We start from the raw sequence: 18,405 nt of genomic DNA on the forward strand, positions 1-18,405 counted from the left end.
TCTGTGTGTTTGGATAATAGAATTCTAAAGAAAATCAAGTTATTTTGTGTGTATGAGCATGTCTACGTGAATGTGTGTGCACATGCATAGCAGGAAGGAAGGAGGTAATGATTGGGAGGGACATAAGGTGGGGCTTCCATGGTATTGGCAACCTTCTATTTCTTAATTTTAGTAGTGGTTGCACACACATTCACTTTGGGAGAAATCACAAAGCTGCATACCTTTTATTAACTTTATAAATTTTCTATTTCAGTTTTTAAAAGGTTAAAAAATTAAGTGAGATTATATGTAGAATACTAAATACAGTGACTGACACACATTAAGGACACAAATATTTCTAGTCACTCAAATACAAGGTGTGATCAAACAATATGGCGAATATTTAAATTAAAAAAAATTTATTATAGTAAAAGACACATTGCCATTAATCCTACTCAAAATACTCCCCCTCCCTTAGAACACACTTAACCCATCATTCTTGCCACTTTCTGAAGCAGTTCTGGAAGTGCTCTTTTGTGAGTGTTTTTGGTTGCGCTGCTGTAGCTGCCTCGATGTCCTGAATCATTTTGACTTTGGGGAAGAGCCAGAAGTTGCATGGTGCCAGATCCAGTGAGTAAGGTGGATGAAGCCCCACGGTAATGTTTTTATTTGACAGAAATTGCCGTATACCAGAAGTGATGCATGACATGGAGTGTTGTAATGATGGAGGATGATTTACAGCACACTTTAAAACACACCTTCTCTTAACTGTAGCTCATACCTGACTGACTGCACCAAACAAGCTGAAACTTGTCACACACTGTTACTAATGTTTGGAGCACTGCTTCCTGTATTGAAAATCTCTGCCTTTCCATTGGATGGCACTTGGCAGCAGCATTCATCATATTTAGTGATCACAACAGAAAAGCTGTGTCACACACTGCTTCTGGTACAGCAATTTCTGTCAAATAAAAACATTACGGTGTGTCCTCATCCACCTTATTCACCAGATCTGGCACCGTGTGACTTCTGGCTCTTCCCCAAAGTCAAAATGACCATGAAAGGTAAATGTTTTGAATCGATTCAGCCATGACAGCACAACTAAAGACACTCATGAAAGAGAACTTCCAGAACTGTTTCAGAAAGTGGCAAGAACAATGGGGTAAATGTGTTCAAAGTGAAGGGGAGTATTTTGATGGGCATTAGTGTCCTTTATTGTAGTAATTTTTTTCTTATTTAAACTTTCACTGTATTTTGTGATCATACCTCGTATATCCAACATAGGGAAATATATTTTATTATACATACTACATGTATAACTGACAGAGTGTATGATTTCTTTTCATTGAGGTGATATTCACATAACATAAAATTAACCATTTTAGGGTACATTCCATTGGCATTTAGTAGATATACATTGTTGTGCATCCACTACCTCTATGCAGTTTGAAAAAATGTGTGATTACTTTTAAAAGATTTACTACAATGTCCCTTCAAACTGATGCCCATGTAACGATAATATAATTCAATTAAAACAAATTACAGATACATTTTGGAATACAATAAAATAGTTCAACGACTGCCCATTTAAATAGATTTATACACTGAAATATAATTTAATAGACTAAAGAGAAGACAGTGTATCCCTTCTAGGATGTCTAAATCAGTCCTATGCAATAACATGAGAACACCAAAAAGACCTAAGGCAATGTTGTTTAAAGTGCAGACCAACGACAATTGCTGGTATAAACATTTTGTTACTTCTCTCTCACAAGATAGTAAGAGTATTCAAAAATGTAAACAGCAATCTGACATTGCCTTGAGAACAAGTGCACATTCAGAGACACTTTTTTTTTAAAATAAAAAATGAAAACAAAGAGCAATGGTCTATGACAGATTGGCAATTTTAAAAAGAACAACAGAAACTGGTTCTTCAGTATAGTCTGAAAAAGCAGTGAATTTATAATAAGCATCCTGACCATACTGACGATTTAAAGAATTTTAAAAATAAAAGAAACTACAGAAAAATGCTGGGAAGACGGCAGGAGTAAGAAGTACCAGGAATCCAGACAACTGTACTGGCAGAATCTGTATGACATAATTATTTTGGAACTCTGGAGCTACCGAAGGCTTGCAACTTACAGCAAGCTAGAAGACTTGGATGGTAAATTGAGATTAATTTCAGTCTATTTCAGCTCTTAGCACAGCAGTAACTACTTACATCCCCACCCCAACCCCATGACAGGCAGTTGTGCATATGTGTTCTAGGGAAGGACCCCACCCTCCAAATATCCACAATCTGTATTGATTGCTGATTGCTGTCTCTGATCACAGAGTATAGATAAAAATGCAGGTGGTCACTGTTCCTGCACCAACCCCCATTATTGTAAGCCCCTCATTATCCAGCTGAAATGACTTCCAGGGAGATTTAAAGGGCCAGCACCCTTTCCTTCCCCCTACATTTTTCCTTTCCCTTTTTTGGGAGCCAGACATTAAAAGACATTTAAAAATAACTGCATACATGGGGAAAATTAGAAAGTGACCACACATACCAGGGAAAGGCTAAAAAAGACCTGAGAAGACCTTTAGTTTACACCTAAAGTTGATCCTGGCAGAGAAATAGCTTACCACAATCAAAAAATAAAAAACAATCAAATCCTAGCTAGCTAAGGCAAAGAATCTGAATTCCAGAGCTACCACATTAGTTTCAAATGTCTAGTTTTTAACAACAACAAAAATCACAAGGCAAACAAAGAGGAAAGTATGGGCAATTCAAAAGGAAAAAATAAGTCAACAGAAACTGTTCCTGAAAAACACCTGATGTCAGATATACTGGACAAGAACTTATTTTAAAAAAACTGTCTTAAAGATGTTCAAAGCACTAAAGAAGATGTGAAAAAAGTCAAGATAATGATGTATGAAAAAATGGAAATATCAATAGAGACAGAAAACCTGAAAAGAAATAAAAAACAAATTGTGAAGCTGAAAGGTACAATAACTGAGGTGAAAATTTCACTACAGATATTCAAAGGCAGATTTGAGCAGGTAGAAGAGTTAGCAAACCTGAAGGCAATGGATATTATAGTCTGAGAAAAAGAAGGAAAAAGATCACAGAAAAGTAAACAGAGCCTAAGTGACTTTTTGGAGCACCAGTATGTGGACCAACATATGCATTGTAGGAGTTCCAGGAAAAGAGAGAAAGGGGCAGAGAAAATATTTGAAGAATGGCTGAAAACTTCCCAAGTTTGATGAAAGACATGAATATATCCAAGAAGCTCAAGGGATTCCAAGTAAGATGAACTCAAAGTGACACACACTAAGACACGTTATTATCAAACTTTCAAAAGACAAAGAATATTGAGAGAAGCAAGAGAGAAAAAAATTATTACATACAAGGGATGCTCAATAAGATGATCAGATTTCTCATCAGCAAGTTTGGCAGCCAGAAGGCAGTGGGACCAATGTATTCAAAGTGCTGAAAGAAAAAACTGTCAACCAAGAATCCTATATCCAGCAAAACTGTCCTTCATAGTGAGGGAGAAATTAATACATTTTCAGATAGACAAAAGCTAAGGGAGTTCATTCCCTGGCCTGGAAAAAATGCTCAAGGGAGTCCTGCAAGGGAAGATGAAAGAACAGTAGAAAGTAACCTGAGTCCCCATAGAGAAATAAAAATCTCAATAAAGTTAAATACACAGGCAACTGGAAATGCCGGTATTACTGTAAAAATAATTTCTAAGTGTACTTTTTGTTTTTCACATTATTTAAGACACTACACTAATACATTTAAAGAAACAAGATAATTATTAGTCTAAAATCTAAAAGAACATTTCTCATTAAAAGTATAGATAGATAGATAGATGATAGATAGATAGATAGATAGATAGATAGATAGATAGATAGATAGATAGATAGATAGGCAGGCAGGCAGGCAGGCAGGCAGGCAGGCAAAAATAGTCTACCAAAATCATTTTTCAGATTTCAAAGTAGAGGTCCAGAATGCAGAAGCAACATCTCAAAGTCACAGTTAAACAGTAAAAATCTAATCCAGCCTTCTTTTTTACTTTGTAAAATCCTTAAGTTTAGGGTTATAGAAATCTGTATAGTAAGATATTATAAAGTACTCTGACAATATAACATAATTCTTCTTCTGATGACTTTGATAGTTTTGAAAACTAACATATCTATCACAACAACCTTCCCTCAAACCATTTTACAAAGCTTCCTGACAAAAAAACTTCCTGACAAAAATTAAGAGACATTATAATTTTCTATTCAATTATTTTTCTCTAGCTGAGCAGGGAAGTATCATCAAGGCTGATTCACTTTTTAACAAAGTAGGCACAAAAATATGCAATGACTTGAGAAATACCTGAAATAGAAGCAGCCATCTTCCTTGTCATTATCTTTTATTTTAGTACAACTAAATACTTCTGCCTAGAAAGGGAAGTAGGGGAGAAGGCGGGAGGGAGAAATCACAAAATTTTAACATAGTATATTTAGGATGAAAAGTTGTATTACCTTCACCTAATGTGAATACAGATCACATCTGGATAAACACACACACACACACACACACACACGCACCTCTATACGTGTATGTCTTACCAATGCATGTTAAGACACAATGGTGAGATTAGCCACAGTGGAAAGACATATTAAAGGACACACACTAGATCTCTATGGTAGTGATATAATTTAAGACAATAGCAGCTTAATAGGACTTATGGCATAAATGAAGGAAGCTAATTTCCTAAACAAATTATTAAAATGAACCATAAATCCTGCAGGGAATTGTTAAATTGGAACCTTCTGATATTTAAGGTTTAGTTTCCAATTTGAGATATATTTTAGATTTGCACGGTTCAGTATGGTAGCCAATAGCTATATCTGGCTACTGAACACTTGAAGTATGGCTGGTCTAAACTGAGATGTGGTGTAAGCTACATTTCAAAGACCTGGTAAGATGAAAGAACATAACATTTCAAAATAGATTTTAAAATATTGAGTTCATACTGAAATGCCAGTTTTCAATATATTAGGTTAAAACTACATTAAAATTACTTTATTTATTTTTAAATTTTAATGTGGTTACTAGAAAAATTTAAATATCATGTGTGACATATTTCTGGACTATGCTACTTTAGACCCTCAAACTGCTCTCACAGCTCTACCCCCTTCTCTGTCCTCTAAATCTATCAATCGCATCTCTCTACTATCTCATTTTTTGTATTATCTTAGTGATATTTAATGCTTTCTGCCTTGTGCCACTGTCCTTTAGACAAGATAATTTCATAGTGTAAAGCATCTTAAAGTGTTAGCAATATCACAATGTAGGCCATTCTTTTTCAATCGCGTCAACACTTAATTTTGAAACATACTCTATTTTTTTTTTTAATCCCAATTGATGGAGTGAGTTAATTTCTAGTTCTCCAGAATATACACACTGCATTTTTACTTAAATTACATTTAATTTTCAGTTAAATGCAAGAGCTCTTTTTAATTTCTAAAATATTTTCCATGACTCACATTTGCTGGTGGTCGGTTCCCATTGTTAGAGAGCTTCCACATTTTCATGGAAATACGTCCTGGATTAATATTTTTAATGATACTATCATCTTCAGAAACAACAGTAATCATAAAATCTGTCACAGTGAACATTAAAAAAAATTATTTTTGTTCTAGTTCAATTAATAGATTTAGCTCAATAATTGCACAGTAGGTCCTTGAATAACATTGTTTTGTTCAACATCATTTATTTTTCTTAAAGCATACAACTTGTTTAAATGTTAATGTAATTCTGATGAAGAAAATAACACTAGTCTTTAATCAGCATTTCCTAACAATATGTCTATAAAACTTACTAATCATGACAGACAACTCCATTGCTAAATCTCCCCCAAAATGTAATGTATACATCGTTGCTATTGAATAGTCCCTTGTCTTATTTTCAGTTGGCCATGCTGTAAGTTCTACCACACAAGACCAAAAATGTTAGAATGTGAGTACTCAGCATCTTAGAATTTGGGCAACTGGTCATAAATCCATATGCTTTATGTATTCCAAGAACACAAATGTTTCCTTTCTTTTATGATTTTCAAAGCATTCAGTAGCTAAACTATTACTAAATATAATATTCTGTTATGTTTATTATCTGAAACATTCACTTGGCATCTGTTACAAATTTGTAATCAAAAGAAATAGGTCTTATCTCCCCAAACAGATTTAAAAGTCTGAGCATAAAAGCTATGCACATATGTAATGTAATTATTAAAAATTATTGTAAATTTTTGAATCTAAACTTTTTGGTCTGCTTCTTTCAACTGCTTATATGTACAGGACTCATCCCTTCAAAAAAGCAGAAGTTTTCAATAAAATTACCTGTATAAAACAAATACTATTTCTTGTTGACTTGGCACCTAACACATTACACTGAAATTATTTGCTTACTGATTGTCTCCCACATTAGACTGAACTCATTGAACACTGTCATATTCGTTACTGGAATTAAAAGTCCTGTATAGTACCTGGACATAGCAGGTATTTAGTAAATGTTTATTGTTCTGAAATATCTTTATTTATAAATTTTGCTGTGATCTATTTCCATCCAAATTAAGTTAACAATCCTGGTTCTATTTTGTTTTAGATAACATGGCAATATATTTCACAAAGCCGCCTGCAGCACCTCCCCCCACCCCCATTTTCACCATTTAGCATTCATATTTCTTTTGCAGAATTTCACAGTTCAGTGAAAGAACAAACACAAACTGAATTACCTTAGGCTATCAGTTTATGTATGAACTTTCAGTTCATTCTTGAACATTAAAGGAATGTAGGATATAGAGGTGAGAGAAGACAGGGCTAAGTCAAATATTCTCTTTGCCATTTAAAAGGTTATTGAATGCTTGCTTACCATGCTAAACATCTAGGATAAATAATTCATTAATGTAAAAGGCAAATTATCATTACAAATTTATGTAAAACTGTGAATTACTCACCAGTGAAAGTATCTCCTGCTAAAAAGGAAATATCTTTGTCATATTTAACATTGAGACGAATAGGTTTTTCAGGGTCTGGAAGAATCATTAACTTAATTGTAGGTCCTTCTATGGTATTCTTGTTATAGATGGCTTTAACCTGAATAGTATGTTCTCCTCTAACAAGAAAAAAAAGGGGGAAGGGAGAGATTCAAATTATGTAAGTTAGAATCAAAAAATTCTGAGATAATTTATACAGTTTAAAATTTAGGAAACTTCTCTACTCTTGTTGATTCCATCTGCCGCCTAACACTAAACAGAAGGTTAGTTTATCATTCTTAACTTCAGCATGTAATAAGAAAAAACAATCTTTATAATACTAATAACTATTAAAAAACTCTCAGTTCTTACCTAGGGGCCTGAACACTGAACACTCCCAAATTAGCCCTGCCCCTTTCATCTGTTTTATGCTGTTGGTTTGAAGGAGTAAGCTAAAAACAAAACAAAACAAAACAAGATGGTTACTTAGAAAATTCCAGAGATCAAATTATTTTCCTCTATTACTATCAAAAACTTGTATTTGCACACATTTCTGAAACCTGTAATTGGAACTACCAGGGGTGCCAAAAAAATGTACACAAATGACTTGTTTATCTTCTGTTATCAGAATATATTGAGTATTACAATTTTAAAACAGTTTTTTCCTTTATTAAAATGTGTATACATTGTTTTGGCACACTCTGTAGTTGAAATCATGTAATATATAATCACATAATCCAAAGGATAATAATCATTCATCTTGATCAATTAAACTATAATATCATGTATTTCAGTTATTAAGTTGCAGGATTCAATGTTCACTGTTTCAGTCACATGTTATATCAAGTGAAGTTTGGTTACATAAACACTCACTGAAGGTATATTCCAAAAGTGAAATGACAAAATAAAGTCCTGTATTTGCACCTGTCACATTTACCCTCTGATACACTGTCTCTCAACCCATATTTCTCAACGTATTTCTTCCATCTGGGTCCTAAATCCTTGTTGCTAAGCCAAAGGAGCAAATCTATTTCAGGCTATATAGAAGCAATAACGTAGTCTTTTTTGACAGGTTTAAGACCTCTGACCCAGATTACTTTACTATGAAAACAAGTCCATATGGACCACAAGCCATTCTTGGCACTTTAATAACCTGTATGACTTTTAAGATCAACTTGTCAGGTCCTGGGAAATTCCTGTTGGCATTCTTATCAAACTAATGGATTAATTTCAAGAGAACTGTGTATTTACATAAAATATTATCAACTGTTTTCATCCACTAAAATTATAAAGTGTTTGTGGAGGGATACTAAAGTCTGACTGAATTTAACCCCAGGAACTCTGTGTTCCTGGTAACAATGTGGCTGGGACAAATTAATTCCCTTCAACCAACAGTAGGGACTCTGCCAAAATGCAACTTTCCAAGGGACTGGCAGTTTTTCCCTTACAGGAGGGCTTCCAACTTTGCATCAGGCATCCAAAGTCCCTAGTAGATTGTAAGCAGCTGGCTATCCTAATACTCATGTAAAATATCTAATCTTGGACTTCCTGGTACCCAAACACTGTATTTGCCCTCAAATGTAATAAGGCCATGTTTTGCTTGCCCCAAACCCTAGAACACAACCCAGTATAGGTCTAGCAGCTATGCCCAGGTCCTGGTAGCTCTCCATAAGGCAAGTAGAGAACAGGTAACTCACATGACTCTTTTTGCTTATAAGTTTCCCCAATAATAACTGTTCTTAAACCCATACCGCAGGTCTTTATATCTGCCCTTCATTCACACCTTGTCAGTGTTACCCATCCTAATCTGAGATGCAAATATTAGTATTACATAATGAACACTCAGTCAGAGTTTAGAATGTTGCCCCTTATTACACTGCTTGCAAGATATGAACTTTATTTCCTCAAAATAATTATGAAATATCTATAGGTTGATTTAAATTAAGCAATAATAATAAATGTTATCCAAAAGACTACGTTAAAAAGAAAGAGAAATGTGACACCTAAAGATATTATCATCAGAATGAAACCCAGAATTTTAAGTAAGGAAAAATTATTTAACGGCATTTAAAACTTACCTTTAAATAGTTAGCTTTTATTAGATTTATTTTAACCTGTGGTATGGGTGCTGGATTGTCCCACTGATCACAAAGTTGAACAATGAGAGGAGTCTGTAATTCTCTTCCATTAATCACTGTAACGGACTGACACAGATATAAATATTTCAAGAAACACTAAAACATGTGCCAAACAATATAATTATACTTGTATACTTAAAATGATCACTTAATTTATCTCTGTTCTATTCATAAATGGCTTTTTATCAATTAAACTTTTGAAAGTTAATTATATTGTCAGAAATGATCCTTTATAGAAATGATTAATAATTTGATAAAAGAAAAAACAGCATTTGACATTACTGCCTTGCACACATTCCTGAAAGTCATATATTAGAATGACTTCAAAGGAAATAAAAGCTTATCATAGGTTCTCAGATTTAGCATTGGCTATCTATAGTTTAGCTCCTCTGTCAATTTTCAGCACTCTGCCATGAAGCAGTAATATACAGTTTAGCCCTTAAATAGGTCTAGTCACTGATAACCTAGACTGTCTTGTTGGCTTAAAATGCTTCTTGCTTGCCCCCTACTTTATGTAAGGCTTGTGTAATTCTGGGAATTTGCTTGCTGACCTATTAATACTGGATATAGCAAAGTAAACACACAGTCAAGCAAGAAACCTTGCTTGGATGAAGGTCTAATCCTCTGTGTCAGATTTTAAAAATTTAAAAAAATTAAAAAAAAAAAAAAGGAAGAGAACTAACTAGCAAAAAACAAAAGCTGATTTATCATCTCTCCCACCAATAATGTTTCCTCTGTTTCTTCAATCCCCCACTTTATCTAAGGTAGTTGGTTACCAAATTACGTTAGGAGGTTGCTAAAAGTGGGAGAAAAAGCAATGCTGTGTATGAATAAAGACTTTATTTAAAAAAAAAAAAAACCCCTTGAGACTAATCTAGTGAAAATGCTTGACTATCACAAAGTTTATATGGCTATAGTTGACTATATTCCATCTGCCAAAGTTTCTAAGAAGCTTGAATTTAAAAAATTGCTGACAATTTCCAAATGTAAACACATCATGGTACTTTGTTCCTAATATAATTGTCAACCTATCAAAGGATATCCTTCAGTGAACGACTTGTTGCCCAAGATGTTAGTCACAAAGTTTTCTGGGAAATAGTGGACAAAAGGCAAATACCCAAAACGAAATGTTCATAAATACAAATCTGCCCTCTGCCACTTTTAGTCCTGGTTTGTATTTTAATATTTTGGGATTTCAGTTTCCTCATTTATAAAATAAGAATGATAATAATTTTCATAATGTTGCTGAAGATTAAATGAGGGACTATATGTGTATATTTGTATGTATTTTTCTATTTATTATGCTTGGGTGTTTGATCAGTGACCCCTTTCCACTTGATATCTGTAGGCGGAAGGTGGGTTAAGAATTAAATTAGGAAATTCTAGGGAAACTAGCTATTCAATGATTACCTTTTCAGCCCTATCCACATATAATGATATCTCTAACAGAATGAGAAATTAATATTAGGTTTTATTTTTAAAGTTTCTGGATTTCTATGTTATCTGCAACTAAATCTAATAAATTTTGAGTTAACAAGCTGTCATTATTTTTGGTATTCCCCTCCTCACACACAAAATCATATAAAAAGATGAACATGTCAAAAATTTTCTTCCGCCTCAAAGGTACGCAATTATTTCATAATACAATGAACCAACAAATCCTTTATTGACACCATTAGGCACAAAGAATGTATTAATATACATAGTATAAGTGCTCCTAGATAAAAATAGATGCACTGGCTTTTCAGTGAAACTCCTCAGTCAACACACTATTACAGACAAAAATTTTAAAGTAACTGTTATATACTAGTTTATCTGTTTTTTTTTAACCTCACAAATCAAAAAGGGCATTCTCAAACTAGAGCACCATATGTAAACTTTTCTTAGATGATCTGTTTCTTTAGTAGTATAATTTCACCTATTGCCATGATCATGTGAGTTCATCTTCCTTTAGAAAAAATGTAAGCTGTCATACCAACAGGTAAAGCCCTGTTATACCATAACTAAATGCCAGAATCTGAACATTTCAAAATTAGAATTCTAAAAATTTAGTAAATACTCAAAAAAAGGTACTAGGTTTGACAGACATTTGCTAGATAGTATTTAAGATTTAACTACTTGCATAGGAAGGCATATAGTTTGTATGGGTTTAATGACTTGATATCTGATAGGCTTTTCAAAACTCTAGCAAAAGTATTTTTTTAAGTCAGTAAGAGAACTATGAAACAAAATTGGCAAAAATCAGTAACTGCTGAACTGGGGTTTCATTATACTATTTTTACTTTCATGCATGTTTGAAAATTTTCTATAACAATGTTTTTAGGATTTGAATCATACTATTTTTTAACAAATGACACAGCGATGAATTAAATAATGAAATATTAAGAACCATATTACTTTGTCTTTTTGTTGTCACTGTTACTACTGTTATTTGTTGTTACTTCAACTACAAAATATATATATTCTGATCTACTGACAAACTGAAATTAATAAGCCATGTGATACTAAATTCTTTCAATCAAGGCAGGAAGGTACTTACCTCCTTTAATTCTGGCCAGTCTATAAGAAGTAGTTTAGCTGGTGGTCCAGAAATTAGCTGTACTCGAATAAAGTCGGAAAACTCACGCCAAGTAAAACAAAGATCCTTATTTCCAGGAGGACCTGGAATAAATTTGATGCCTCTTACACTTATACTTTGTGTATTTTCCTAGTGAGGAAAAGTACATTGAGGAAAGACAGGGAGATAAAAAAGTACATTGAGAAAAGACAGGAAATGTGTTTCTGGGTAAAACAATGGCAGATTACTTGCACACATGTCAATATTGGCACACCATAAATTTCATTTCCTTGAGAGGAGAAACTGAATTTTTTTTTTTTTGTGAAGGAGAGATCTAAAAAGTCTGGCTATGTCCTTTTACCTTATCATATCCTAATTTCCCTCTTATTTATACTTACACTCCTTTCTGTTCCCCACATAGCCAAGCAAGTACTTGCCTAATACCCTTTACACTGGCTCTTTCCCTCTGTGTGCAGGATTCTTTACAAATATTTCTATTGTTTTTCTTCAGGTGTTTGTTTGCACACAGGATAGCTTATTCAGAGGGGTTTTCCCCAACCAACCTATATAATGGCACTCTATTCCCTTATCACACTTTATTTTTCTTCTTATCACTTATATCTTACTTACCTAATGAATGCTCTCCACATTACAAGGCGATCTCCAAGAAGGTAGGGGCTTTGATTTGTCACTGCTCAATTTCTGGTACTTAGAATGCCTAACACTAACACTTCATATTAATGGGAATCAATAAAACTAGCCTATAATTTTTGCAATGTGATTGAATGATATAAACTAATTCCACACTGGCATGAGCACTATAGTATTTGTATTTTAATACTGACCCTTAATTATTTCACCATCTTAAATTTCCACTTAGTACAAATCTAGTCCATCAGATTTTAAAAATCAGAGATAAAATTTCATGTTTTATGTTCTGAAACAACTATTTGTAGAACATTTTCTGTAAAAAGATATTGCAAAATAATCAAAATTAATTTCCCCCCAAATCCCAATGAGAATAGGAATTTTTCAATATTTGAAAAACAAATTAAATATTCATTAGTAAAACATATTGAAAGTTCAAAATACATAAATTTTAACCTAGACTTTCACATTTAATTGTGAAACACCAAAAGCCATTTTGAAGAGGTGATTTTTATGTCATGTTGGAAGTTATTCTGTTTTACTTCAAATCTTGAAAATGAAATATAAAATTCTGAACGTCACTCTCTAAGGTCTAACATTCAAATTATCACAGAAAAGTACTTCAGAATTGCAGTACATTTCATGTAGATGCATAAATGATTTTAAGAAACAATGACATTAAAACTACTTTTTATTTAAAAAAACGGAGGCTCTGTTTCCTATCGGCAGAGACTGGGAGTAGACTCCTGTTGTTTGGTTGACAGTAAATCAAGATAGTATATATCAATTGTAAAATGACAGTAGGAAGAAAGTCTACTTGGCTGGAGACTACTGAGCTATGGGAAGAGAAAGGTGCGGTGGAACACTAAGATATTTTGGGCCATACTAAGGTGATAGAATCTAAATTTATAGTATAAAATGCTGACAGGTCTGATAGGTGGCATAAGATGAGAACTGAAAATTGACAATGAATTTGGTCAGGTAGAACAGGACAGAAAAACACGTGAAGAGAAGGATGTAAAAACAGTATAGAGAACTGTACTCTTTCAAGGAGTTATACTATAAAAAGTAAAAGAGAAATAAGGCAATAGATGGATAGGGATTCAGAACCAAAAGAAGTTTTGGTGTGTTTTTTGGGGGGCCGGGGAGGGTATGTTTTTTTAAGATAAGAAATATTATATAGCATGCTTATATGCTGATGGGTATTTAATAGATGGGGAAAACTAAGTATGTAGGAAGACAGGTTACAATTTAAGAGCAATTACTGCAAGAGGATTGGAGTCTGTGCATAAAGTGATAGGAAGCAGACTGTTTATGCATAACAGCAGGAGCACATTTATCTTATTTCATCTACACATAGGTGAAGTTAATAATGGAAGAACCTGAAAGTCAAAGGGTAAACCTTATCTTTGTACAGTAAACAAACCGTTACTAAAAGTTCTTCAACAGAGCTAAGATATAGTAAAAGTGGTATTCTGAAAACTAAGAAAATAACAGCATAACAGATTAGTGGAAACAGAAACTCTAGTTAGGAAGGGCAACAATGAGGGTAGCCTTATGATTACTCTGTCAGGTAAAAATTGTAATGGAGGTTCTAAAAGGAAGATGTTTTTAAAAGCATTACATGTTCTAAAATGGATTCAATTTCACTTGGGCCTTAGAATTCCTCCTCTTTCATCTACTCTGGCCTAGCATGTTCCTTGAAGGTCCTACTCCAGCCTCCTTTTCTCCAAAGCTGTCTTTGATTTTTCCAAGCAGAATACATTATGTTTGCTTGATTATTTTAAACTGAAATAAATGTACCTTAGTTTTTATTTTTCAAGCTAATCTCAACTACACAGATGCAAACTTTCACAATTATTTTAATGCAGGGTGTGAGCACTAAGAAATTTTATTTAAATAGCTGCTTGAAAAACTTCCTTCATATATATAAGCATTAATGGGTAAAACGATGTATGGAATTTTCTTCAAAATGATATGTTAAGGAGGGAAGTGATGACTGTTGAAGCTGAGTCATGGGAACATGGGAATTATTTATACTATTTATTCTATTTCTTGCATATGTTCAAACTTTTTCATTATAAAACGTTTTTGTAAAGCCTCATGATTTTTTTCATTGTAAAACACTAAATTCAAATATGTTTCAGTTATTTCAGTTTTCCCAAAATTTTGTTATATATAAACCAATGGCATAAGCCTACTGTTAGGAAAAGCAGTCATACCTGAAAAGTAGTTTTCAACTGTGAGCTATCAAGTCCAATTCCAGCAATTCCCAAGGCAGATAAAGAACTTGATGAAAATGCTTGAATCTGATTTCCATACTGATCTGTAACTATTATAACTAAAAAAAAGTTTAATTTTAAAACACATTTTAATAAGATATAAATATCTATAAATACACGTACACACTTCAATAAAATTTTGCTTAGAAACTTGCTCTTTGTTCTCTTATGTATTTTTATAAAAAAATTATACTTATTTTATTTTATAATCACTACAAAAAAAAAATCAAGAACCTACAAAAGTATATTTATGTTTATATATTTAACATGACCTTAATGTAATCAGGTTTTTTACCAGGAAAATTTGAAAATAATTTAGTATTATGTAACAGTCTAGATATTTGAAAAATATGGGATACATATGAATTATACTTTTGATAATAGCTATTATTACTTCTAACAAAAGCCAACACTTTTCCAACAAATTATTTTTGCAAAACTGATTTCAGTTATGTCATCCTAGACAAAGATAGTGAAAATACTTCAATCTTTCCCAAAAATGGATTTCAAACCAATAATTATATATAAAATCAAAGCTTTCCTTTCAGATTATGTATACCAAAACATGAATGTAAGGACATGTATCAGTATTTAAAAAAAAAAAAGCAGGCCATACTAACCTATTTCTCCTTGAAGCTCTTGGCCCATCTGTACTGTTCTTACTCCTTTTAACTCACACTTTAGATGTTTAGGTTCATCAGGAAGGGGTCTGAAATTGGTTAACAAGTTTTAGTTACATCATTTACTATACAAAAAATTAGTTTCAATATGCTAAAGAGTTACCTATGTACAATATATGCACACACATGTATGTATATAGGTCACTTTCTAAAACTTAAATACAACACCCTTCCAAATAACTCAATTTATAGAACATCACTGCTAACCCAAAGGAAACAGAGAAAAGGCAGCTTGCAAAGATGGCAGAGAATACTGACAAAAAACAAAAACAAAAACAAAAAACTACAGAAGTGTTAAATTATAGTATCTGTGCTGGATTAAAAAGAAATTATGACGAGAGAGCACTGAGAAAGAAAAGATGGGTAAGAATAACTCATCAAGAGATCTGGCTATGGTTGGAGAGTAGTACATTTGACAATTTTATCTCAAACATGGAGCTATTCTAAGTGTTAGGAATAGTATGGAAATTGGTAGAGGAATAAAAGTGAAGGGTGTAATTGGAAAAGAGGTAGCCCAGGAATTGACAGGCCAGGGTAAAAGACAGAGTTTTTAATATACTGCAAGCATCAAAAAATGTATACACATGGCTTGCATTCATCTTGTTGTCAGCGTATATTGAGTATTACAATTTTAATAGTTTTTTCCTTTCTTAAAATGTGTATACATTTTTTTGGCACCCTGTGTTTACCTGTTTTCCCCTTTTCTGTCAGTTTTACATTAGGTCTAGTTGGACTCAGCTTTGAAAATCATCACTGCCAATGAAAAGAATTTTTTTCTTCTGAACAATACATTGATTACATTGTACATTTTATATTTTTCATATCTGTCATTTTGCAGGTGTTTTCATTGTTGCTTGCACTAGGAGGACTTTCCTTTAATGAAAGTTCTAGTTCTTACAGATACTAGAGGGCCAATTAAGCGCAGGGTGCAGTGATATTAAGCACTAGCCACTATCTCCAGTGAAGCTTTCCAAAGAAAACCTACCATATTTCACAGAAACTAGTATTTTCTACATTAGAAACAACTTTTACATGTGTGCTTTTGAGAAAAGTATTTTTGTTGCCATGCACTGAATTTTGAAATACCTCTAAATATAATATGCACACAAACCTTACTGTAAATGCACTTTCCAAAGACACATGATCATCTTGAAATGAAACCTGGCAATAACGCATATCTTTTACAGATGTTGGTACTTGTACATCAGGAAGCAGACCCTGTAGCAAGTGTTCTTTGTTAATTTCAGGAGTCCAATTAACCTAAGAGAAAAATTTCATATTTAAGAATAATATAAAGCTTAGTCCAATGCCTTGCTACTGCCACGTATCTTACTGAATGAAGATTCTTAAAGTTAAATTAGAATCCATTCTCCCTACCTCTGAGGAAAAAGTTCCCTTTATGACCAGAACGATGGTGGTTTACATACTGCTATGATAAAAAAGTATCTTATTTGTCTTTGTTGTTAGTGTTGTCATATCTTTCAATGCAATAAAATGAAAATTCTTAAGTCATTAGTTTTGCCACAAGATTATAACTGTGGTCATTATAGTTTAAAAATAACATATAGATCAAATCATGTGATCAATTCTGAGATGTAATATTCATTTTAAAAAAGAATCTTATTAATATAGGCCTTAAATGAGAGTTAGGTGGACCCTTATTCAGGAAACAGAAATTATGTCCACCGATATAATTACCATCCTGGCCACCTTTTGGTCTTAATCCATTCTTAAATGCTTTTAGCTCTATTTTAATTTTACGTCTCTTGCATTTCATATTTGTTATTGGATCCATATTTTAAAGTTGATTACCCTACTCTATCCTACTTTTTTTTTTTAAAGATTTTCTTGGGGAAGGGGAACAGGACTTTACTGGGGAACAGCGTGTACTTCTAGGACTTTTTTCCAAGTTAAGTTGTTGTCCTTTCAGTCTTAGTTGTGGAGAGTGCAGCTCAAGTTGTTGCCCTTTCAGTCTTAGTGGTGGAGGGTGCAGCTCAGCTCCAGGTCTAGTTGCCGTTGCTAGTTGCAGGGGGCACAGCCCACCATCCCTTGCGGGAGCCGAGTAATTGAACTGGCAACCTTGTGGTTGAGAGCCCGCACTCCAACCAACAACTGAGCCATCCGGGAGACAGCTCAGCTCAAGGTGCCATGTTCAATCTTAGTTGCAGGGGGCAGAGCCCAACATCCCTTGCGGGACTCCAGGACTTGAACTGGCAGCCTTGTGGGAGAGCCCACTGGCCCATGTGGGAATTGAACCGGCAGCCTTCGGAGTTAGGAGCTCGGAGCTCTAACCGCCTGAGCCACCGGGCCGGCCCCTCTATCCTACTTTTAAACTTCCAACATTTTCTATTTAATTTTTAGCTCAACTTCCTCTCTGCTTTTAGCCTTCTACAGTTGTGATTCTTAAATCACTGACATTTTAGTATTTTGATCCCAGTTTATGCTGTTCTAATCTTCTTAGTCAATTTTTTATCCTTTAAACCATCTTTTAGTCTCATTATTCTTTATTGTACATTTTTTTTTTAAATAATAGAAGAAGCAAACAGGAGTTACTTAAAAAGGCTGTGCTAGGCGGCGGCTGGTTGGCTCAGTTGATTAGAGCGCTGTGCTCTTAACAAGGTTGCCGGTTCGATCCCCACGTGGGCCACTGTGAGCTGCGCCCTCCACAACTAAATTGAAACTACTTGACTTGGAGCTGATGGGTCCTGGAAAAATACACTTAAAATAAATAAAAGTTTAAAAAAAAAAAAAAAAAAGGCTGTGCTACTCCTTCAGTGGATTCCCAGCTCAGTTTGGGTTGACTTTCCTCAATGTTAGAGAATTCTCCAAAGACCACAAAAGCCACTTTACAGATTATAATTTAATAAGAGAGTAGTATTTAATATCTTTTATTGTCAAGAAATAGGTGCATGTTTTAAAATCTTTGGAAACCAAGAAATACGTAATACTAGATTCGAGGCAAAATGGCCACAAGGTTAGGGAATGGCAAAAGGAAGGTTATATACAGAAGAGGCTCTCCAGTCAATGTTTCTTCTTAACCTTAATAAGAAACTAGAATGTGGAAACACTATTACGAGACAGCAAGGAACCAGTTCAGAAGCCAGG

General features: G+C 33.7%; 1 protein-coding gene across 2 annotated transcripts in view; it reads right to left on the reverse strand.

Moving 5' to 3' along the window:
• Positions 1-18,405, reverse strand: part of SMCHD1 (structural maintenance of chromosomes flexible hinge domain containing 1) — a 145,980-nt gene that overhangs the window by 39,867 nt on the left and 87,708 nt on the right. For both annotated transcript variants that reach the window (XM_019755744.3, XM_074340261.2), the window contains exons 26-34: positions 16,412-16,560; positions 15,241-15,329; positions 14,561-14,679; positions 11,673-11,840; positions 9,074-9,199; positions 7,368-7,447; positions 6,978-7,135; positions 5,509-5,624; positions 4,352-4,416 (exon numbers count right to left, since the gene is read on the reverse strand). In XM_019755744.3, coding sequence (XP_019611303.2) covers positions 4,352-4,416; positions 5,509-5,624; positions 6,978-7,135; positions 7,368-7,447; positions 9,074-9,199; positions 11,673-11,840; positions 14,561-14,679; positions 15,241-15,329; positions 16,412-16,560 — 1,070 coding nt within the window. The remainder of the gene's footprint in view (positions 1-4,351; positions 4,417-5,508; positions 5,625-6,977; positions 7,136-7,367; positions 7,448-9,073; positions 9,200-11,672; positions 11,841-14,560; positions 14,680-15,240; positions 15,330-16,411; positions 16,561-18,405) is intronic.

Source organism: Rhinolophus sinicus, chromosome 4 (assembly GCF_057876585.1).
Source record: "Rhinolophus sinicus isolate RSI-liver-muscle chromosome 4, RSI-T2T, whole genome shotgun sequence".
In the NCBI taxonomy this organism is placed as follows: domain Eukaryota; kingdom Metazoa; phylum Chordata; class Mammalia; order Chiroptera; family Rhinolophidae; genus Rhinolophus; species Rhinolophus sinicus.